The sequence below is a fragment of the Schistocerca nitens genome, chromosome 5 (genome assembly GCF_023898315.1).
Source record: "Schistocerca nitens isolate TAMUIC-IGC-003100 chromosome 5, iqSchNite1.1, whole genome shotgun sequence".
Taxonomy (NCBI): Eukaryota; Metazoa; Arthropoda; class Insecta; order Orthoptera; family Acrididae; genus Schistocerca; species Schistocerca nitens.
This window is the reverse complement of record NC_064618.1, coordinates 450,126,689-450,151,108: the sequence shown is the minus strand read 5'-3', so window position 1 is coordinate 450,151,108 and position 24,420 is coordinate 450,126,689. Positions and strand designations below refer to the sequence as shown.

At 39.9% G+C, this 24,420-nt stretch overlaps 1 protein-coding gene across 1 annotated transcript in view; it reads right to left on the bottom strand.

Moving 5' to 3' along the window:
* Positions 1 to 24,420, bottom strand: part of LOC126260171 (alpha-L-fucosidase-like) — a 111,295-nt gene that overhangs the window by 15,802 nt on the left and 71,073 nt on the right. Inside the window, exons 5-6 of the mRNA XM_049957435.1 lie at positions 10,487 to 10,688; positions 5,917 to 6,057 (exon numbers count right to left, since the gene is read on the bottom strand). Coding sequence (XP_049813392.1) covers positions 5,917 to 6,057; positions 10,487 to 10,688 — 343 coding nt within the window. The remainder of the gene's footprint in view (positions 1 to 5,916; positions 6,058 to 10,486; positions 10,689 to 24,420) is intronic.

Here is a 24,420-nt window from a genome sequence, read left to right as displayed (position 1 = left end):
GTGGCAGGACAAGGCTACCAGGTGCTGTGTCAAGAAGCTATGGGGAAGGAAAGGGGGGGGAATGGGGAGAAGAGAAAGAGAGGGGCAGACAAGAGAGAAAAAGCCCTGTGGGTGCAATGGAAAAGATTGGTGCACAAATGCCATTGAGGGGATGTGAACTGGGAGGAGGTGTAGGACAGAGGAGGTGGAAACTATTGGGTGGAGGGTCCAGGAACAGTAGATTACTGAAGGAAGAAGCTGGGATAATTTCAAGAGTGGAGAATGTGTTGTAAGGCTAACTCCCATCGGTGCGGTTCACGAAAGCTGGTGATGGAGAGGAGCATACAGATGGCCCAACTTGTGAAGCAGCCATGGAAATCAGGTGTGTAATGTTCAGCTGCACGTTGTGCCATATGGCAATCCACTTTACTGTTTGCCTCAGTTAGGTGGTGGACAGATGGTTGGTAGTCATAACAATACAAAAAGCTGTACAATGATTGCAGCAGTGCTGACATGTGACGTGGCTGCTTTCACAGGTGGCCCAGCCTCTTACAGGGTACGAAAAGCCTATGACAGGACTGGAACAGTAAGTGCTGGGTAGGTGGATTGGGCAGGTCTCGCACCTGGGTCTTCCATAGGAATGTGATGTGGGGGTAACTACGATGTTTTGGAGGTTTGGGGGGTGACAGAATACTTTGGGAGGGGTGGGAAGGGTCTTCGGTGGGATGTCTCTCATTTCAGAGCATGATGATAGATAATCAAGTTATTACAAAGGATGTGGTGTTGTTCCAGTCTTGAGCAGTACTGGGTGACAAAGGGGGCACTCCTTTGTAGCTGGTATGTGATGTTGGTGGGAGGATTGAGCAAGTGGAGATATGGCATGGGAAATATGTTTGTGGTTTGCAGTATAGTACTTGTTTGTCAAGGTCTCAGTGAGATTTTCGGCATATTGAGCAATGGGGTTCCAATCATTGCTGCTACACCATCCTTCAGAGCCCTTGCTGTGTGGGAGGGATTTTTTGGTGTGAAAGGGATGGAAGCTATTGAAATGCAGGTACTGTTGACGGCTGGTGGGTTTAATGTGGACAGAGATGTGGTTGGAGCCATCAGAGAAAAGGAAGTCAAAGTCCAGGAGGGTGGCATGCTGGTTTGAGGACGAATGATTGAAGCAGATGGGATAGAAGGTGTTAAAATGGTGAAGGCATGAGAACAGTGTCCTGACCCTGAGTCCAGATAATGAAGATATCATAAATGAACCTGTACCAGAAAAGGGGTTTGGGGTTTGGGGACACTAGGAAGGTTTCTTCTAAAACAGGTTGGCATAAGAGGGTGCCATGTGGGTGCCCATGGCTGTGTTGTTTGTATACCTTCCCTTCAGAGCAGAAGTATTTGTGAGTTAGGATAAAGTTAGTACTGTGTGTGAGGGACTTTGGTAGAGGCAGTGTTCAACTGCAGCAAGATGATGGGCATGAGGGATGTTGGTGCATATGAAAACGGCATCAACAGTGATGATTAGGGATCCAGGAAGTAAAGGGGTGGAGGATAGTGGAGAGTCGGTGAAGGAAGTGGTTGTTATCTTTCCCATGGAGGGCTACATTTCAGATTGGAGAGGTTGGTCAATAAGTGCTGAAATTCTTTCAATGGGGACACAATAAGCAGCTACATTGTTGTGTCCAGGATTGTTGGGCTTATGGATTTTGGGTAGGATGTAGGAGATGGGTGTATGGGGGTCACACGGGTGACAATAAAAATGGATTCATGGGAGATGTTCTAGGAGATGTTGGATGAATGGGATAGGATGGCAAAGTTTCTAGGTGGAGGAGACACATAGTCACTGCAATTCGTAACGACAGTTGTGGAACCTTTGTCTGCAGATAGGGTGATTAGGTCAGGATTTGTTGTGATGTGTATGCTGTCCTCTCTTCTGCTGAGAGGTTGGTGTTCTGAGGAAGGGACGTGGGAAGGGATGTTGAGGCCAAGTTGTAGGTAAGAATTCCTGGGATGTGACCAGGGGGTGTTATATGGGAGGGTAAGAGGATAACAGTCAGATGGTGGTATGAACTGAAGAGGAAGGATTCAGTGTTGGGAGTAGGTGTACAGACACGTAAAAACAGGCACAAATGCTTAAAAATAAAAACAAATACATAAAAATACATGAAAATACATAAAAGTACACACAAATATATAAAAAAAATGTTCAAAAATGTGGGGAAAAAATGGAATGGGTGAAGAATGGGAGAACGTGCGTGTTGGAATAAGGGAGGGGAGAGAGGAGGAAGGGGGAATGGTTAGGTTCACAAGTTCATGTGGCACTGGTATGTGTGGGAAATAATGTATGAAAACATGTGAGGATGGGGAGGAAATGTTATAAATAGTGAATAATTGTAATTGTTGACAGGAAGAATTTGGAGCATAAGATGCTGCACCAACAATCTACTTGATCATGTAGCTATGCATTATGTGCAAATAAGATCATTGATATAGTGTGGCTTGGGTCTCACTGCTTAGAGAATAGTAACAAAGGAAAACATCATAGGGTTTATAACAGAACGTAAAATCATGTATATCAGTAATTTCTTTACGTGTAATGTTTTATGTAAATATAGCCTTTGACTGCGAGTTTAACAACTAAGAGACGGTTATCTTTGGTCATGCGGGAAGGAGGTCAATCTTTGGAAGAGGTGGTTGATGGTCTTTGGATCGGGAGCATGGGTTGGAGGAGGTGGTGATACAGATGTGGTGTAAAACAATGTCTTATTTCATATTACTATAGAAGTGTTAAATGTGAATAAATGAATTAAATAGTGATGTGCAAAACTAATTTAACGTTTGCCCTCTAAAAATCAAAATACCACGTCGCCCTACAAACCAGTAAGTCTCATCCAAACACAAAGAAAACCGCGGGAACATTGCAGTGGAATCACCTCTAGATTTCACGAAGACAACAATGCAGCCATCGATATGAGTTAAGTACCAAACTGTTCGTACTTGTTAACAACCTCGGACTATAAATTTGAATCTCCTGTAGTGCCTGAAGTCACCATGTGGACAAAGGAGTAGGACAACTTATAGACTATGGAAATCTTAGGAAGAGGTCTGTTAAAGGTTGTGAGATGGAAGAAAAGCCATGTGGAAAGTTCAGGTATAAGTACCAACAACATTACAAAAATGATAGATTGCTACTCACCGTAAATATGAAATGTTGAATTGCACATAGGCACAATGAAAAGACAGTTACACATTGAACTTTTGGTGAAATCCTTCTTCAGAAAAGATAATGTGCATACATTCACACAAGCAATTATGCATCACATACATGACTGCTACCTCCACCCACTGTGTCTAGAATGCAACAGTGACATTGAATGAAAGCAACAATCGTGAGTGAGGAGTGGAGGGGGGAGGAATAGGAGTGTATGGTGGGGTGGAGGGAAGAGCACTCTCTGGCAGAGCATACACGGACTAGGCTGTGGCAAGACAAGGCTATCAGTTGCAGCATTGGAGGCTGTGGAGGAGGGAGGGGGTGAGGCAATGGTGAGCAGAAAGAGAGAGGGGCAAAGGAGAGGCAAAAAGCCCGGTGAGTGCATTGACAGAGAGAGGTGCACTTGTGGGTGAGGGGTCATGAACTGGAATACCACTGTTAATGCCAGTACACTGTACTCCAACAATCCTCATGCCTATGAATCTTGCCACTATTGAACACATCCACTCCCAAATTTGACAGACTCTAAACTCACTACCTGATTCTTCATACATCTTACTAACTTTATCCTTACTCACAATTACTTCTTCTTGGAAGGGAATGTATACAGCCATGGGCACCAGTATGGCTTTCTCCTACACCAACCTGATAATAGGCTATCTGGAGGAAACTTTCCTAGCCTCCCGAGGCCCCAAACCTGCGGTCTGGTTCAGATTCATTGATGTCTTTGTGATTTGGACTCAGGGTCAAGACACTCTGTTTCTCATGCCTTCACAACACCTTCTGTCTCATCTGCTTCACCTAGTCCTCCCAAATCGAGCACATCACCTTCCTGGACTTTGGCCTTCTCCTCTCTAATGGTTCCATCCACACCTTTGTCCGTATACACACCAACTACCAACAATACAAACATTTCAACATCTGCCATCTCTTCACATAAGGAAATCCCTACCCAACAGCAGGCCACCCAAAGATGGTGTATCTGCAGTGATGAAAACCTCCCTTGCCCAGTATGCTGAAGGTCTCAAAAAAACCTTTATAGACACACACTATCCCCAGACCTAGTCTGAAAACAGATTTGGCGTGAACTTCCCCATACACCCTCAATCCTACCATCACCCTCAAGAACCAGCTACAAAGGAGTGTCCCCTTCATTACCCAATACCAACCTGGACTGAAAGAAGTGAACCACATTCTTCATAAGGACTTTGATTATCTGTCATCACACTCTGAAATGAGATCCACCTTACCCTAGATCATTTCCACCCCACCTAAAGTGGTGTTCCATTACCCACTGACCCTTCACAATATCCTAGTGCAATCCTATGCCATATCCCTATGGAAGACACAGGTGCAAGACCTAACCAATCCACCCACCTAACACTTTCTATTTCAGTCCTTACCCTATGCCATGAGAGGCTGCGCCACCTGTGAAAACAGCCATGTCATATATCATCCATGCTGCAATCATTGCACAGCTTTTTATATTGGTATTGCTACTAACCAGCTGTCCCCAGGATGACTGTCCACTGTCAAATTGTGGCCAAGAGCAAAGTGATCACCCTATCGCACAACATGTAGCTGAACATAGCTTGTTTGATTTCAATGGCTACTTCACAAGCTGGACCATCTGGATCCTCCCCTCAACCACGAGCTTTCCTGAACTGCACATACAGGAGTCAGCCTTACAACACATTCTCCGCTCCCGAAATTACCTCGGCTTCAACCTAGGGTAATCTACTATTTCCACACCCTCCAACTAACAGTTTCCACTCCCTCTGTTGTACATCTCCTCCCAATTCATGCCCCCTCACTCCCATTTTACACTGCTCTCTGCCAAACTGACCACATGTCTTTGTTTTTCTTTTCTCTGCCACTCTCCTTTTCTACCACCCAACATTCTGTCCCCCACTGTCTACTGAGGTGCAACTGGCAGCCTTGTCCTGCCCCAATCTAGTCCCTGCACATTCTGTCGGACAGAACTCTTCTCTCCCCCCACCCATACCCTGCTATCCCTCCCTCTACCCTGCCTCACTCTATATTGCTGCTTTCCTTCAACACTGCTGTTGCATTCTGGACAGAGGGGCCATAGGTAGACATCATTTGTACATGAGGTGTGCTTGCTTGTGGGAATTTGTGTGTGTTTGCTTTCCGAAGAAGACTCTGGCTGACGCTAAATGTATAACATTCTCTTTATTGTGCCTGTGTGCAATTCAGCATGTCATCTTTATGGTGAGCAGTAATCTACCCTTTTCATAATATTATTGATATTCCTACCTGGACTTTCACTTTTTTAAAAAATTCTGCAAACTTTAAATCAATTGAAGCAAAGTATTAATCACTGGGTGTCAATCAGGTTTATTCATTGCCTGAAAAACATCAAATTTGTTTGGATTACTCAGCCATAGCAAATAAACTATTAGTACACAAAGCAGGCAATGTTGTGGTGGACCCTGTGGACGATCCTCTTCACAAGCATGGCATATATGGTATCAACTATTGGTGAAATAATGTGCAGAGGTAAATAAATTATGAATTTTTACTTCATAATTTTTTTTAGAAAATGTAACAGGTAACTGTTTGTGCTATTTGTCCTCTATTTTACATGATACACTGATTACATGTGCCATCAGTATTGTACATTGTGAGTTGTTTCCCAAATGGTTTTAAAATGTATCCAAACATTAGCAAATTCTTTTAAAATAATTCAAAATAAGTAAACAGAAATATCTCACCATTACAACTGACTGTTGAAACCAACTGCTCAATCAGTTCATGAGTTGTCATGTAATCTTCTAACTTAGCATTTCTTCTGTATCCCCATGATACTTTATCAATAGTTAAACAGTTCTCCCATTTATGCGGCTGAAGAACACCTTATTATAACAAAGAAAAATAAGAAAAAGTTAGTTACGTACATATGTCTTTAAAGATAGTGTGGGAACACCATTCACAATAAAAACAGAACGTAGCTGCTACAGGTGAAATATTGCATTTTATTGCTGTGCACCTGCAGAAGCATACAACAGAAGACAATAGTAAACCACATGGAAATAACCCAAAAGTTGGGAAGTTTGGTTAACATATTTGCAACCACAGTGGTCTAAATTTAATTGTAATAAAATAATCAATCTTGATCACAAGATAGAATATGTTTTATTAATGCTGATCAGTTTCAATCTATACAGATAATCTTCAGACCATAAGGCATCTCCTTCAGTGATCTACAAAGAGTCTGAGTGGAGCTCAGATGCAGTTGTTATTTGTAGATCATCCTCTAGTTGAAGACTAGCTTTCCTCAAAACTGTTTTCAGTTGCTTCCAGCCCATTACACACAGATTTACCATGGCTAGTAACCAAAAAGTAATATTCAGTATCAATAGAAAAATCATTTTATGTGCTTTTTCTATTTTTAAATTAAGCAGTGCATCTGTCAGTGAAATGATGCAGTTTCTTGACTCGTGGATAGTTTACAGCCAAACTCTTAACCATTCCTTTCTAAGCAGCATTTACAAATCCTACAGTGTGCTCCATATCATCACTTATATAGCAGTGTTTTGCTACTATCAATTTATTTTCCCCATTTATCACATAAACGCAAATAATAGGGATTGTACAACTGCTTCTTGTCCAGTAGTAACTCTGGATTTAATTCTGAGTTACATAACTGTAGTTTTTAGCAAAGTCCTTTAACAGAGTTGCTTTTTTGGGGGTTATATTTTCTTTCAGATTATTCAAGGATCTTACCTGAGACTTAGGTAAAAATGAGGATGGTTTAATTGTATGATATTCCACTGATTCTTTATTGTGATATGTTGTTGTTGTTGTGGTTTTCAGTCCTGAGACTGGCTTGATGCAGCTCTCCATGCTACTCTATCCTCTGCAAGCTTCTTCATCTCCCAGTACCTACTGCAACCTACATCCTTCTGAATCTGCTTAGTGTATTCATCTCTTGGTCTCCCTCTACGATTTTTACCCTCCACGATGCCCTCCAATACTAAATTTGTGATCCCTTGATGCCTCAGAACATGTCCTACCAACCGATCCCTTCTTCTGGTCAAGCTATGCCACAAACTTCTCTTCTCCCCAATCCTGTTCAATACTTCCTCATTAGTTATGTGATCTACCCATCTAATCTTCAGCATTCTTCTGTAGCACCACATTTCGAAAGCTTCTATTCTCTTCTCGTCCAAACTAGTTATCATCCATGTTTCACTTCCATACATGGCTACACTCCATACAAATACTTTCAGAAACGACTTCCTGACACTTAAATCTATACTCGATGTTAACAAATTTCTCTTCTTCAGATACGCTTTCCTTGCCATTGCCAGTCTACGTTTTATATCCTCTCTACTTCAACCATCATCAGTTATTTTGCTCCCCAAATAGCAAAACTCATTTACTACTGTAAGTGTCTCATTTCCTAATCTAATTCCCTCAGCATCAACCGACTTAATTCGACTACATTCCATTATCCTCGTTTTGCTTTTATTGATGTTCATCTTATATCCTCCTTTCAAGATACTGTCCATTCCATTCAACTGCTCTTCCAAGTCCTTTGCTGTCTCTGACAGAAGTACAATGCCATCAGCGAACCTCAAAGTTTTTATTTCTTCTCCATGGATTTTAATACCTACTCCGAATTTTTCTTTTGTTTCCTTTACTGCTTGCTCAATATACAGATTGAATAACATTGGGGAGAGGCTACAACCCTGTCTGACTCCCTTCCCAACAACTGCTTCCCTTTCATGTCCCATGACTCTTATAACTGCCATCTGGTTTCTGTACAAGTTGTAAATAGCCTTTCGCTCCCTGTATTTTACCCCTGCCACCTTTAGAATTTGAAAGAGAGTATTCCAGTCAACATTGTCAAAAGCTTTCTCTAAGTCTACAAATGCTAGAAACATAGGTTTGCCTTTCCTTAATCTTTCTTCTAAGATAAGTCGTAAGGTCAGTATTGCCTCACGTGTTCCAGTATTTCTACGGAATCCAAACTGATCTTCCCCGAGGTCGGCTTCTACCACTTTTTCCATTCGTCTGTAAAGAATTCGTGTTAGTATTTTGCAGCTGTGGCTTATTAAACTGATTGTTCGGTAATTTTCATATCTGTCAACACCTCCTTTCTTTGGGATTGGAATTATTATATTCTTCTTGAAGTCTGAGGGTATTTCGCCTGTTTCATACATCTTGCTTACAAGATGGTAGAGTTTTGTCAGGACTGGCTCTCCCAAGGCCGTCAGTAGTTCCAATGGAATGTTGTCTACTCCCGGGGCCTTGTTTCGACTCAGGTCTTTCAGTGCTCTGTCAAACTCTTCACGCAGTATCGTATCTACCATTTCATCTTCATCTACATCCTCTTCCATTTCCATTATATTGTCCTCAACTACATCGCCATTGTATAGACCCTGTATATATTCCTTCCACCTTTCTGCTTTCCCTTCTTTGCTTAGAACTGGGTTTCCATCTGAGCTCTTGATGTTCCTACAAGTGGTTCTCTTATCTCCAAAGGTCTCTTTAATTTTCCTGTAGGCAGTATCTATCTTACCCCTAGTGAGATAAGCCTCTACATCCTTACATTTGTCCCCTAGCCATCCCTGCTTAGCTATTTTGCACTTCCTGTCGATCTCATTTTTGAGACATTTGTATTCCTTTTTGCCTGCTTCATTTACTGCATTTTTATATTTTCTCCTTTCATCAATTAAATTCAATATTTCTTCTGTTACCCAAGGATTTCTACTAGCCCTCGTCTTTTTACCTACTTGATCCTCTGCTGCCTTCACTACTTCATCCCTCAAAGCTACCCATTCTTCTTCTACTGTATTTCTTTCCCCCATTCCTGTCAATTGTTCCCTTATGCTCTCCCTGAAACTCTGTACAACCTCTGTGATACTGGGTGGCAAAATAAAGTCCAATTGGGAGCTAAGACTTCCTAAGAATTAATCTTGCTCATCTTACTATTTCAGCACACTCCCCAATCTCTTCTAATTGAAATTTGTTTCTCGAAGTGCTGCAGTTACTGCTGGAAGTTATGAGTACATATCCAACATCTAGTTCTCAAAATAAATACGGTGCTTCTGTTAAACAACATATCATCCATTGTAGTCTTGTTTACAATAACCATTCAATATAAAAGTACTTCATCATTTGGAACATAACAATTATATTCATATGAACAAGTCCAAAAATGATCTGTCTTATTTAACAGATTCCAATTGAGAGAATGTATAACAAGTTTTTTTGTTCCCATTATGTCATATGCATTATCATGACCACTCTTCCTCTATGGTTCATACCATATCACCAAGGCAGGACCCAATGACTTGGAATGAATCACATGACCCACAAGTACCGTGAATATGATAAGATTGTATCGTCATCATGGCTTGTAGACCAGTTTCATGATACATGCGCATAAATAAGACATACATCTAAAAGTAGATTATTTAATGCATCATAACCTGTTTGTAATGGTGATCATTGTTATTAGCTTTGAAAAATGCTTGTGCAACACATCACTTCACCAAAGTGATATCTTACAGTAAAAGTGTGTATAATTTTGGTATCAACAACTGAGTGTCATCATCAACAATTGAAGACTGCTTTACCAGTCCTGTCCAATGGTCTGTACTCAATTTCACCATCACCACCTTTGTCAGCTAATTTTTCTTTCAAAAATTCTGACAATTTGACATCACTGAAACAATTATAACAGTGATGCATGCAGCCACAGTTTCCCATGGCACATACAAAAAATTTTATGACTTCTTTATAAGTTTATTCATTGTTTTCTAGATCCGAAACTGTTACATTTTGATGGATACCGCAGACACACACCAAATGGGTGCCTGCAGCATCAGCTAAAATAAAGTGCTTTGGTCTTGGTGCACAAAATCTAGAATCACTAATGTTAATATTTGGGTTCTCCCATTTAAAAAAGAATATAGTTTTTTCAGTTGCAGAGTGTAAACCTTGGTTGCATGTACACATTCCTCTGAATGCTGACTTTGTCTTTTGCTACTGGTAACAGACATGGAATGACCCCTGTCATCCTTAGAGATAACTCTTTATTTATGAAACTTTACTTGAAATCATATTGTAAGCTGTATGGTGTGTATTGTAAGCTGTATGGTGTGTAAATAATATGATGTACCAGGAAACCTATACAGACAGGCCAAGATGGCAATCACCATGACATCCTGAAATGAGCACTTAACATGATCTCATGATGAACTATAAAAACAAGTATATTATAAAATATGTTTATCACACAAATCTACATATATATATATATCAACTATGTACCTGGATTGTAGCGATCTGTACACGTATAGAAAGATCCATGAGTACATAAAGTGCCTGTACCCCAACGATCATTTGTGACCACAGTTTCTCTTACGGGACTTTCATTGAACAACCAGGCAATAAATTCCTTTGATGTCCAATATTCATCTGATGCTTCCCACTCTCCATCAGACCATACAATTTCAGGCTGATATGTGTTCACCTGCAAAAATGTGTTGCTTATATGAAACCTAGATGTAATTATCAAACTTATTTTGTTATCAGACAATGGAAAATCCAGATTGGAATAACAATTCTCTCTCTCTCTCTCTCTCTCTCTCTCTCTCTCTCTCTCTCTCTCTCTCACACACACACACACACACACACACACACACACACACACACACACACACATACACATGACCACTGTTTTCATGCTGTGGGCCTGACTCTGAGTATATCTGACATGAGAAGCAGTCTGTTGTGTTGGTGGGGGCATGGACAAGGCACTGAATGGAGGAAGATGCTAGTGCTGCCTGTCAGAGCATACAGGGATGTGGTGGGGACCGGATAGGCATCTAGGTGCAGTGCTGGGAGGATTAACTGGGGGGGGGGGGGGGAGGTTGGAAAAGGGAGAGAGTAGGGGACAGGAGTAGAGAAGGGGGAAATACTAGTAGGTGCATTGGCAGAACAGAAGACATGTGTAGTGTTTGAATGTGAGCAGGGAAGAGGATAGTTAGGTGGAGAACTGGAACTTTTAAAAGTTGAGGCTATGGTGTTATGGAAATGAAGGATATGTTATAGGAAAGAGTTGCGATCTGTGCAATTCAGGAAAGCTAGTATTTTTAGGAAGAATCCAGATGGCACAAGCTGTGAAGCAGTCATTAATGTGAAGCACATCATTTTGGGGGACATGTTCAGTGAGTGGGTGGTCCAGCTGTCTCTCAGCCATAGTTTCATGGTGTCCATTCATGCTGACAGACAGGTTGTTAGTTATCTTGCTCCTGTAGAGAGTTGCACAATGGTTGCAGCTCAGTTGGTAGATCACATGTTTGCTTCCTCAGGTGGCCCTGCCTTTAATGTGATAGGAGACACCTGTGACAGGACTGCAGTAGATTGTAGTGGGAGGATGTCTAGGACAGGTATGTACCTAGATGAAATGCAGGGATATGAGCCATGGGGCAAGAGATTGGCAGCATAGGTGGAGTAGAGATGGACAGCAGAATACCATTGTGTGAGCCCTCCTATCAGGGCACAATATTTGGTAGTCATAACCCTGTCAGTGAATGTGATTCAGTTGCTCCAGTCCTCTGTGGTACTGAGTCATGAGAAGAGTGCTCGTTTGTGACTGGACTGTGAGAGGTAGTACGTGACTGGAGAGACAAGGCAGAGGAGATCTGTTTCTGGACAAGGATGGGGGTGTAAATTTGGATCTGTGAAGGTCTCGATGAGACACTTGAAACATTTGGAGAAGGGCTCCTTTTCACAATAGATGCAATGACCATGGGTGGTTAGGCTGTATGGAAATGACTTCTTGGTATGGAATGGGTGACCACTGTTAAAATGAAGATGTTGTTGGTGGTTGTTAGATCTGATGTGGGCAGAGGTACTGATGTAGCCATCCTTGAAGTGGAGGTCAACATTGAGGAAAGTGGCTTGTGGGCATGAAGAGGACCAGGAGAAGTGAATGGAGGAGAAGGTTGTGAGGATCTGGATGAATGAGGACAGGTCCATATCACATATGCTTTCTCCATATCCCAAAGATGTCATCAATGAATTTGAATCAGGTGAGGGGTTTGATATTCAGGGTGGTTAGGAAGGGTTCCTCTAGAAGGCCCACAAATAGGTTGGTTTAGGATGATGCTATGTGGATGCACATTGCTGTACCACTGTTTTGTTTGCAAGTGAAATAATTTAGGCAAAATAATTGTGGTTGAGGATATTGTTACTAGGATATGGTACTAGGAAGCAGGTTAGATTAGATTAGATTTACTTTCATTCCAATTGATCCGTAGTGAGGAGGTCCTCCAGGATGTAGAACATGTCAGAAAAACAATAATGCATGACAAATATTTACGACTGAAACAAATAAGCTAATGTAGCTTCTACAGGTCCCAAATGGAATGATCATCATTTTTTTCATGCACACTATATGAAAGAATGATTTTACAAACACTAATTTACTAAGATCACATTAATGCACTGAATTTAAAATTTAAAAAAAGTTTTTTTATTTATAAGGTAATAAACATACAATAGACCTACTACAATACTTATTTAATGAACACAACACACTCCTGCACTGAAATGGTGCAGAAGTTAGATTGTACTGAGAAATTCATCAATGGAGTAGAAGGAGTTGACCACCAATAAATCCTTTAGGCTTCTCTTACACTGAATTTCATCGGTTGTTAAGCTTTTTATGGCTGCTGGCAAGTTATTGAAAATGTGTGCTCCTGAATAATGCACACCTTTTTGTACAAGGGTAAGTGAAGATTATTCTTATTCTTATTCCATGAATTGAGCTGTTGGTTTGAAAAAGTGATATATTTTTAATGACAATTTTCATTGAGGTTCAAATGGCTCTGAACACTATGCAAATTAACTTCTGAGGTCATCAGTCCCCTAGAACTTAGAACTACTTAAACCTAACTAACCTAAGGACATCACACACATCCATGCCTGAGGCAGGATTCGAACCTGCGACCGTGGCGGTCACGCGGTTCCAGGCTGTAGCGCCTAGAACTGCTTGACTACTCTGGCCGGCTTTCATTAAGGAATTAATATATTGGGAAGCAGTAGTTAGTATCCCTAGTTCCCTAAACAAGCTTCTGCAGGATGTTCTTGTACCCAGAAAACTTTAGCTTGGCTTGTAGGTTATGAGGCACTCGGACATTGGGAAAGGTAGTTAAGTCAGTTAGTTACGTGCTCAATTGATGAACCTCATGGTAGTTGTTATGATGTGGAACATGTCAATTGCATAAGAAATGCACATGTGAATCAAGGTTCTGTTTTTTTAGCTTAAAATTTTTAATACCTACCCCCTTCCTTTAAATGGCACAAAATGCATATATTATACCTATAGATTTATTTATACCAATCCAAGAATTCATCTATGTTATAGAAGGAGTTGTCAAGGAAATATGATTTCAGTTTATTTTGAAACTAATGCTGCTGTCTGTCAGACATTTTATTTCATCTGGCCATTTATTGAAAAGTTTTATAATAGCATGTTTTATCCCTTTCTTCCTTCTAGTATTATAATCATGAATGCCACTGTTGTTTTTGAACTGGTCCATGTTGTTGAGAACAAATTTCATTACTGAGTAAATGTACTGTGCCGGCCGCGGTGGTCTCGCGGTTCTAGGCGCGCAGTCCGGAACCGCGCGACTGCTACGGTCGAAGGTTCGAGTCCTGCCTCGGGCATGGATGTGTGTGATGTCCTTAGGTTAGTTAGGTTTAACTAGTTCTAAGTTCTAGGGGACTGATGACCTAAGATGTTAAGTCCCATAGTGCTCAGAGCCATTTGAACCATTTTTTAAATGTACTGTGAGGCTGTTGTAAGAATTCCTTGCCTTTTAAACAGATGCCTACAAGATGTGTGACTATGAGCCCCACACATTATGCTAACTACTTTCTTTCAAGCAGTGAATACTTTTTGCCTAAGTGTTGAGTTACCCCAAAATAATATTCCGTATGACACCAGAGAATGAAAGTATGCAAAGTATGTTAGCTTACTAATTTCTATGTCCTCAGAATTGGCAATTATTTTGATTGCAAAAGTTACTGAACCTAGACGCTTTAGGAGATCCAAAGGCTGCTGACTTCTGTTGATGTGTTACATTTATTGAAGAAACTGTACTGTCTGCAGCAGAAAATGGGATGTACTGTGTTTTGTCAAAGTTCAGAGCAAGTCTATTTGCAGAAAACCAATTAATAACTTTTCCAAAGACATTATTTGTATCATTTTCTATTGGAGTTTCTTTTACTGGATTAATAATGACGCTTGTTTCATGAGCTAACAGTGCCAGTTTAGCTTCTTGTTTCAGATAAGAAGAGAGGTCATTCACTTATATCAATAGAAAGGGACCCATGATCCAACCCTGTGGAATACCTAGTGTAATTTCATCCCAGTTAGGCGAAGTGGTAAGCTTCCTCAAATTACTTAAACCATATAAAGAAAGTTTTTGCTTCCTGTTCAGTAGATATGACTTAAACCACTCATATGCAGTGTTCTATAGTTAAATGCCATAGATTTTAGCGTTCATCAAGGTGGATTGTAAAGGAACAGGTATTGTGGAGAGTCATTGGAGGAAATAGTTGGTGTCTTTTATATGGCAGGGTAGGTTATGGGGAAGAGACTGAAGGTGTCTGAGAGATTTTCTCTGTGGTGGCACAGCAACCAGGCACAATGGGGCATCTTAGGTGGTTCAATATATGGACTTCAGGAAGTGTGTAGAAGGTAGGAGTGCATGGTCTGGTGAGGATGAGGAGTGAGATAGACTCAGAGGAGAGGTTCTGGGATGGCTCGGAGGATCTGAAGAGGGACTGGAGATTCTGCTGGATTTATGAAAGGAGGTCACCATGGCAAGGTTTGTAGATGGTCATATCTGACAGCTAGTGGAATTTCTCTGCAGATCATAACCACAGTGCTGGAGCCTTTGTTGGCAGATAAGATTATAAGTCATGGATCAATTTTTAGGTGGTGGATTGCGGTTCTTTCTGTGGATGTAAGGTTGATTTCCACATGGAGGGATTTGGGGAATGATGGTGTGGCCAAGTTCGAGGTTATGAAATTCTGGAAAGTTAGCAGAGGGTGATTTTAGGGCAGTGAGGGTGGATCATGGTTGGCTGGAGGAGTAAACTGAATCAGGATGAGTACAATATTGGTTTTGAATTGTGTGTGATTGGTAGGGTTGGTGGTCAAAAAGTGTTCCAACTGTAGCTACCAGGAATGAAAGAAGCCCAGTATGATAAAATCTGGGAGTGGGGCAAGAAGTAAGGCCTTTGGGAAGGAATGATACTTCTGTGGAACTGAGGCCTTTGGATGACTGGTTCTTGACTATGTTGCAGGTGTGTTAAAGGTCAGAATTCTGTTTGGTGGTGGGAGGGAGATTGTGAGGGTATGGCAAATATAGCAAGGTAAGGTTTGGCAGCTATAATGGTATGTAAGTGAGATTTAATAGAGGCACATCTAGAGGTGGTGTTTAGTGGCAATCCAGGGTAGAAATATTAGGCAAAAAGGTTTGAGGGCTTTTTGAGGTGGTGTTAGGCATGCTGCTCAAATTACTGTGTGTGGTGTGGGTGTGGGTGGATGTTGGGGGGGGGGGGGCTGCTAAAAATCTGGGAAATGGGGGGTAGGGGATGGGGGAGGAATTTGGGATTGCAGAGCAGGAGAATTTTACAGATGGAGGCGAGGTACTGCATGGAGGTTTGGGCCCGATCTATATGGTAAAGCAGGACTAGGTTGACGAAAGCTATAGAATGACAGAATTTTATGGATAAAGGTTACTGGGGAAGGAAGGGTTGCAACCAGAGAAGGGTAATTTTATGAACAGGCTGCATGGGGAGATTCCAGGAGCTTGGCAACATTGCAGGAACAGTACATGTGACTGAGTTCTGGTTAGGGATAGGGAAACTTCCATTTGTTGGCGCAGATGGAGGGAGTGAGCATCGATGGTGGAGGATAAAAGATGCATAACAATATGCAAGGAAAAATCACAAAATGGATGAAACCAATGAAGTATAGTGAAAGAGGGTGAAACCTGGGGGAGTAGGACCTATAGTGAAACACAAAAATGAGCCAAAATTGATGTGAAAACACTATGGGACCAAAGACAGAAATAAATAAAAAGATGACAATAGTGGGTGTACAGGTCAGTGGGTGGATATCTGTGAAGAGATGGGGCAGCAGGTGTAACTGGATTAGTGAGTAAGTACAGTACGTGCATGCTAGAATAACAGAAGAGAGTGAGAGAGAGAGAGAGAGAGAGAGAGAGAGAGATAGATAGATAGAAAGAGAGAGAGAGAGAGAGAGAGATAGAGACGGGGGGGGGGGGGGTGCTTAGGTACGGGGTTGTTCAGCGAAGTACATGTGGCATAGGTAGGTACAGAAAAACATGAAAAAAAAAAATGCGAGAGTCAACAGAGGTAGTGTGGTCCATTTGAAGGTCTAGGAACAATTATAGTGTTGGGAAGAATGTGGGACATGAGAAGTTGTTCATCTACAATCTGTGCGGTCAAGTAGCAATGGACAAGACTATTGAAATATGGTGGCTTGGAAGTCAGAACCTGTGTGGTTCAAAAGACAGCAGTAAAACATATGAAACAAGAGGAAAAAAGACACAGACATTTAGTAAAGTACTGTTTAGAGCAGTGGCAGAGGGAAGCAGCAGTTGGTTGTGAGATGGAATGAAAGCCGTTAGGCAAAATCAAACATTTGGAAGTCCAGGATGCAATAACAATGATAGGAAAGGATAGATTACTGCTCACCACACAGAGGAGACACTGAGTTTCAAACAGGCATGATGAAAAAGACTGCTAAAACATTTAAGCTTTCAGACAAAGTCCTTCTTCGAAAATATAAAATACCCTCACATTCACACAAGCACTAATTACACTCACATAGACATGGCCACTGTTGCCAGGCACTGGGGCCCTACTTTGACTGTGTCTCATGTCACTACCACCTCGAACTGGAGTAACTGATTCACAGTCTCCACCAGGGTTTTGACTTCCTTTCATTATGCCCTGAAATGAGGAATATCCCCTGCCCCACAGTGGTATTCCACCATCCAAAAAACCTATGCAATATCCTTTCCCATTCTGCTCCAAACCCCTCACCTCATGGCTCATATCCCTGCAATAGGCATAGATGCAAGACCTGTCCCATGCATCCTCCAACTACCACCTACTCAAATCCTGTCACAGGAATCTCGTACCTCATCAAAGACAGGGACAACTATGAAAGCATTATTGTGTTCAATTAACTAAGATGCAATTACTGTGTGCCACTTTCTACGTGAGAATGACAACTAGCAAGCTGTCTGTCCACCTGAAACAGCCATTTCCATACTGTGGTCAAGAGACAGCCGGACCATCTAGTTGCTGAACATACTGTCCAACATGATGCACTTCAGTTTACTCACTGCTTCACAGCCTGCATCATCTGGATTCTTCCTATCACCACCAGTTCTTGTGAATTGCACAGGTGGGAATTCTCCCTCAATATGTCCTTTATTGTCACAACCCCCCTAGCGCCTCAACCTTCACTAGTCCCTGTCATCCACCTATACGTTTTCCTGCTCTCATTCCAAAACTACAAATGCCTTCTGTCCAGCCAACACACCTACATAGTCCTCTTCCTCTGCTTCCGTCCCTCCTCCCTCACAGCACAGCCTCCCAACACTGCACCTATCAGCCATATCTGTCCCCACCACATCCCGGCACACTCCCACTGGTAGCACCAGCAGCTTCCCGCACCCTTACCCCGATATCCTTCTTCCTCCCAATGTCATGACTTCTCCTTACCCTCACTACACTCCCGGCTCATGTCAGATGATGCACCTGCTGTCAGGCCCCAGTGCATGAAACAGTGGCCATTTGTGTGTGAGTTGTGCTTGTGTGAATATATGTGTGTTTTCTACACTGAAAGAAGGACTTTGTCCAAGAGTTCAAATTTTTTAGCAGTCTTTTTCATTCTGCTTGTCTGCTAGTCATCGCCTATTTATGTGATGAGCAGCAATCCATCCTTTCTATTTTGCCATAATTACAACTTCCACTTGAAACGTAGCAAGATGGAATTAATCCATTTGCCACAATTCTACTTCTTTAGATAACCAGTTTTGTTCTTTTAATGATCAGACTGACAGAATACATACCTAGTTTAATTAAAGTGTCAGAATTCTTATCAAATGTGTACTTTATTAAAATTTTTATTTTACTTGATTATTTGAGTGCTACTAATTCCAATGATATACTTAGTTTTATTTTAAGATAAACCTGTAACTGAAGTTGTTACCATGTCAAGTGATAATGAAGATGTGGTGAGCTAGTAACTGTTCATTCTTAAACAGATCTAGCTCACTGGATAGTCTTAATGTCACTCTTCCCAGTAACGAATTCACTTTCTCTGAAAAAATTAGGGAAATTAAGAACCTGAGAACTTGACATGAACCACCACATAAGTATACAGTGTATCAATCAAACAGCATCTTGAACTTTAATAATTTTAAGAATCTGTAGCATACAGTTAAACAAAAGAAGAACTTATTTGAATCGAGTCACCACTAATAAAGTTGATCCTTATATAATAATAAAATAGAAGTACCAATTTCACATATTATCAATATGCCTGTCTTTATATAACCTAATTAGTCACCATATAGTCTGGCCACACTTAAGCTGTCACCCTGAGAAACTTCTACAGCTGGGGTAGTCTACCCTTTTTACCTAACACTCACTTTTGTATCTCTGTTAGTAGCAAAATTTTATAACTGCCCAATGGTTCCACAATATATTGGTGATTTATAAAGTAGGGAAGTAACTTTACTTTATAAAATTTATAAAGAGGAGTAACAGTGAAACAAAGCGTATAATAAGTATTATCTACCAAATACTTTACGTCAAATGTTTATGAATACTTAAGGGAAATGTTTGTAAGACCTGTACCACCTACTGGCTGCTCTGAAATCAGGAATGCCTGCTAGTAGGCTGTAGGAACCAGGTTGACTGCCTCTGATCTGTATGATGGAATCTGCATTAACATCTCAGTTTCAAACTTTCCATCCACCTAGCAGCTGTGTAACATCTCAGAGTAGAAATCTGCACTGGAATTTGTCCAGGCAACATCTTGTGTCAAGGTCCACATCTCTTTGCCAAAGTGTGTATCAAAGTTGATCCTAGCAAATGTCTTTATGAACTTCTTTGATTACCACTAATGCGTATGAACTATGTCTGCCAGTCTGTATTTGATATCGTTTTTTTTTTCCTCACTCTGACAATTGCACATAATTGACAATTTTCTTATGGAAGATTAATGTGTATATAGCTTGAGCGCTGAGATTGTTATGGAATTGGTTACAAAATATGTTGTTGCCATCATAAAGTGTTATGTGCTAGTCTTGTATTTGTGAAATAGAAACAGAACTGATAGGAAAAGCTGATTATTACCAAAAATAAGTGTTGCCAATTATAAATATATAACTAATTAAAACTTAATTTGATGGTGTTGCACCTATTATTGTTCAGCTTAGTTAGAAACCCAGGTTTCAGCAAGAGACTTCAAGGTTAAGGTGCTGTGAAGCAGTATTAGTCATTGATCAGGTTAGTAACATTACATCCTCCAGTCATTCACTTATTCATTCATTCACACTTCATGTTATTGTAAGGCATGGAACTAGACACATTACATGCCAGCAGGTAGATGCTGGCATTAAAGGATATATTTGTAAAGTATACTAATAGCTGGTGCTAAATAACTTAATTTGTTAATTATAGGAATTACTTCTAATTGTTTCAGTACATTGTGAATTGAGATATTTTATGTATAAGTGGGACAGCAGCTATTTTGAAGAAAAGCTACTACGCTTTGTCAAACATTGCTCAGCTGCCCTTACATCTCTATACTAAGCATTTGTTTAACTGATTTCAGAGAATGCTATTGGCTGTCTAAATACTGAAACAGATCAAACTTGTTTAATATGGAAATTGGTTTTAACCCGAACTGATAAGTGGACCTAACAAATTATAGAAGTTGTGTATAATTTTTTATTTTTTTAATTTCTTCCAGATGCCTTTTGGCAATCTGTTACAGAAAATAAAATTTCTTTTTGGACTCAAGACAGGAACAGTATCATGGTTTGAATTTCACCATGCACTCTAAATTCATGTTTATGATAAACTATAAATTACATTATGGAGTAAATGTATTGGCACTTGAATGTGAGAGCCACAAGGTCCTTGTGCAGATTTCTGTTAGATGTTTTGTTACTAACATTCTTACTACAAATTTTAGTCTCATGCCTGCATTACTCCAGAAGATTATGCCATAGAACAGTATTGACTGAAAGAATGTGAAATATGCTAGCAATCCAGTGTCCTGGTCAACCCAAGTAGGGATTTCTAAGTGTAAAGCAGACAGAACCGATCTTTTTTGTTAATTTATACACATGGCAGTGTCATGTTGTTCATAATTCATATGGGTGCTTTGGAATTTGAGATGCAGAGTTCTTTTAGTGTGCATTCAGTGGTCTCTACTTTGAATCTTTTACCTTGTAATGTACAGACTTAGATACACGTGTTGTAGAACACAATACACAGAACTAAAATCGAACACATTGCACATATACGTTTCATTTTTCAATCCATATACTGCTTCATGGTACTGCATTGGTATTTTCAGTTATGAACATTTCACTGTAATTTTTCTTTTTATTTATACTCATGACTCTATAAATGAAGTAGTTACTTAAGTCAATTGGAATACATAAAACATTGTATTGTGAATGTCAAAAAATTCATGTAATTTTCATATAATGGCATCATTTTGAAGAGTTGTATTTCCTGGACAAATTATTATATTAATTAATATTCTAATTCTTGTGTGTGAATGTAACAGTCCAAAGTAAGTAAAAAATGTTAAATTAAGAGAAGTAAAAGACAAATGGGAAAAGTTTTGTAATTCCATCAAAACAGGAAATACTGATAAAAATTATCATTGTAATTATGTTAAACTGTCAAGAATCTTTAAACCTGAATCTTGTTGTGAATTGCTCACAATATTTGTTTGGCATAGTGTTGGCTCAAGTGTCATACAAAAAGTTATTTGTGAATAAATGAGGAAAATTGGAAGGTCTCGTGTATTGTATTTTTATTTCAAGAATAAAACTATGAGATTTTTGTAAGAATACGGTGCAATCCAACAAAGGCCATCCCAGAACATCTGCAGTGATCAAGAATTATTTACTAGGTCAATCAACAATCAAGGTCATCTAAAATAATCAATTTTTAAAAATATAATGTAACTGCATAGATAAAATATCTACTCACCAAGAGGCAGCAGCAGAACATATATATATTGCAACCTGACATGAGGATTGAAGGAGAAAGAGGAGGGGTTAAGGAAAAGGATTGGTGAGGTTTAGGAAAAGGAATAGAGTTCGGATAAGTCACCCAGAACGCTGGGTCAGGGGAGACTTATCAAACCCTACCTCTTTTTCTAAATCTCATGAGTCATTTTCCTTCACTCCTCTTCCTTCTTCTTCAACCCTTCTGCCAGAAAAAGGAGCCAATGACCCTGAAATATTGCAAATTGTAATACCTTTTATATGTGTATTCTCCTGCCACCGCTTGATGAGTAGATTTTTTAACTATCCAATTACATTGCAGCAGTCACACAAATGCAGAACACACCATGCAGTTTCCAGCAAATGTGGGATTCCGTGCTACATCGATACCAACTCTGTGCTGAGATTAATGGTGCTGATTTTGAACATTTATTGTAATGTAATAGTGATCAGAACAATAAAAGAATGAAAAATATTTAACACTTTTTTATTCTCAATTACATGCAATAATGTGCTGCACACTAAGTACGCAAAAGTTCCAACACATGATTGCTTTAAGAAATTTGTTTTTGTGTCATGTATCATCCCTGTTAGTTTGGGCACTAAATTTTTGAACACCCTCTATGTGTATAATAGAAGAAAAAGATCTGCTTTGAAAAAAGTCTCTGTTCTTTCTTCTACATTATTCAGCTTCAAATGTAGAATGTTGGAAACTCTCCATCTGTTATGCCTTCCAGTCCCACCAATAACCAAATTTTTTCCTGATTTTTCATTCTATTTTTAATACTGTTGCATATGAAAACTGTGTATGACTATGTCAAAATATTACATAGGCAAAGTTACATTTAAATGTATTATTCATTTGATTAAACAATTGAAAACCATGATGGAATAATGACAGCCAGAGGCAGTTAGTGTGTGCATGAGTTGCATTTGCATGAATGCCTAATTCAGAAGAAGGCATTCTGGCTAAAAGCTTACTTGCTTAGTAATCTATTTGTTGTGCCTGTCTGCAGCTGAACATCTTAGAACATATTTTGAGCTCAAACATAATGAGATATCTTGAACAAAATGACCTCCTTTATGGCAACCAAGCATGGATTTCAAAAACATCGACCACATGAAACCCAACCTGCAATTTTCTCACATGACATACTGAAAGCTTTGGATCAAGGCAACCAGGTAGAAGCAGAATTTCTTTATTTCTGAAAAGCATTTGACTCAGTTCCACACCTATTGTCAGAAGTACTATCATATGGGGTTGTTGTTGTTGTTGTTGTTGTTGTTGTTGTTGTCTTCAGTCCAGAGACTAGTTTGATGCAGCTCTCCATGCTACTCCATCCTGTGCAAGCTTCTTCAGCTCACAGTACCTACTGCAACCTACATCCTTCTGAATCTGTTTAGTGTATTCATCACTTGGTCTCCCTCTATGATTTTTACCCTCCACACTGCCCTCCAATACTAAATTGGTGATCCCTTAATGCTGCAGTATATGCCCTACCAACCAGTCCCTTCTTCTAGTCAAGTTGTGCGACAAATTTCTCTTCTCTTCAATTCTATTCAATACCTCCTCATTAGTTATGTGATCTACCCATCTAATCTTCAGCATTCTTCTGTAGCACCACATTTTGAAAGCTTCTATTCTCTTCTTGTCTAAACTATTTATTGTCTATGTTTCACTTCCATACATGGCTACACTCCATACAAATACTTTAAGAAATGACTTCCTGACACTTAAACCTATACTCGATGTTAACAAATTTCTCTTCTTCAGAAACGCTTTCCTTGTCATTGCCAGTCTACATTTATTTCCTCTCTACTTCGACCATCATCAGTTATGTTCTCCCCAAATAGCAAAGCTCATTTACTACTTTAAGCATCTCATTTCCTAATCTAATTCCCACAGCATCACCCGATTTAATTCGACTACATTCCATTATCCTCGTTTTGCTTTTGCTGATGTTCATCTTATATCCTCCTTTTAAAACACTGTCCATTCCGTTCAATTGCTCTTCCAAGTCCTTTGCTGTCTCTGACAGAATTACACTGGCATTGGCGAACCTCAAAGTTTTTATATCTTCTCCATGGATTTTAATTCCTACTCCAAAATTTCTTTTGTTTCCTTTACTGCTTGCTCAATATACAGATTGAATAACATTGGGGAGAGGCCGCAACCCTGTCTCACTCCTTTCCCAACCACTGCTTCCCTTTCATGCCCCTTGACTCTTATAACTGCCATCTGGTTTGTGTACAAATTGTAAATAGCCTTTTGCTCCCTGTATTTTACCCCTGCCACCTTCAGAATTTGAAAGAGAGTATTCCATTCAACACAGCTAAAAGCTTTCTATAAGTCTACAAATGCTAGAAACGTAGGTTTGCCTTTCCTTAATCTATTTTCTAAGCTAAGTTGTAGGGTCAGTATTGCCTCATGTGTTCCAACATTTCTACGGAATCCAAACTGATCTTCCACAAGGTCAGCTTCTACCAGTTTTCCCATTCGTCTGTAAGGAATTTGTATCATATGTGGTATCAAGTGAAATTTTAGCTGGATAGAGGACCTTTTTGGTAGGGAGGACACAGCATGTTCTTTTGTATGGAGAGTCATCGTCGGATGTAGAAGTGCTCCAGGGAACTGTGTTGGTTGGGACCCTTGCTGTATGTTAATGACCTTGTAGGCAATATTAATAGTAAAATCAGGCTTATTGCAGATGATGTAGTTACCTATAATGAAGTACTATCTGAAAGAAGCTGCTTAAATATTCAGTCAGATTTTGATAATATTTCAAGTGGTGCAGAGATTGGCAACTTGCTCTTAATGTTCTGAAATGTAAAATTTTGCACTTCACAAAATGAAAAAACATAGTATCCTATGACTATAATATCAATCAG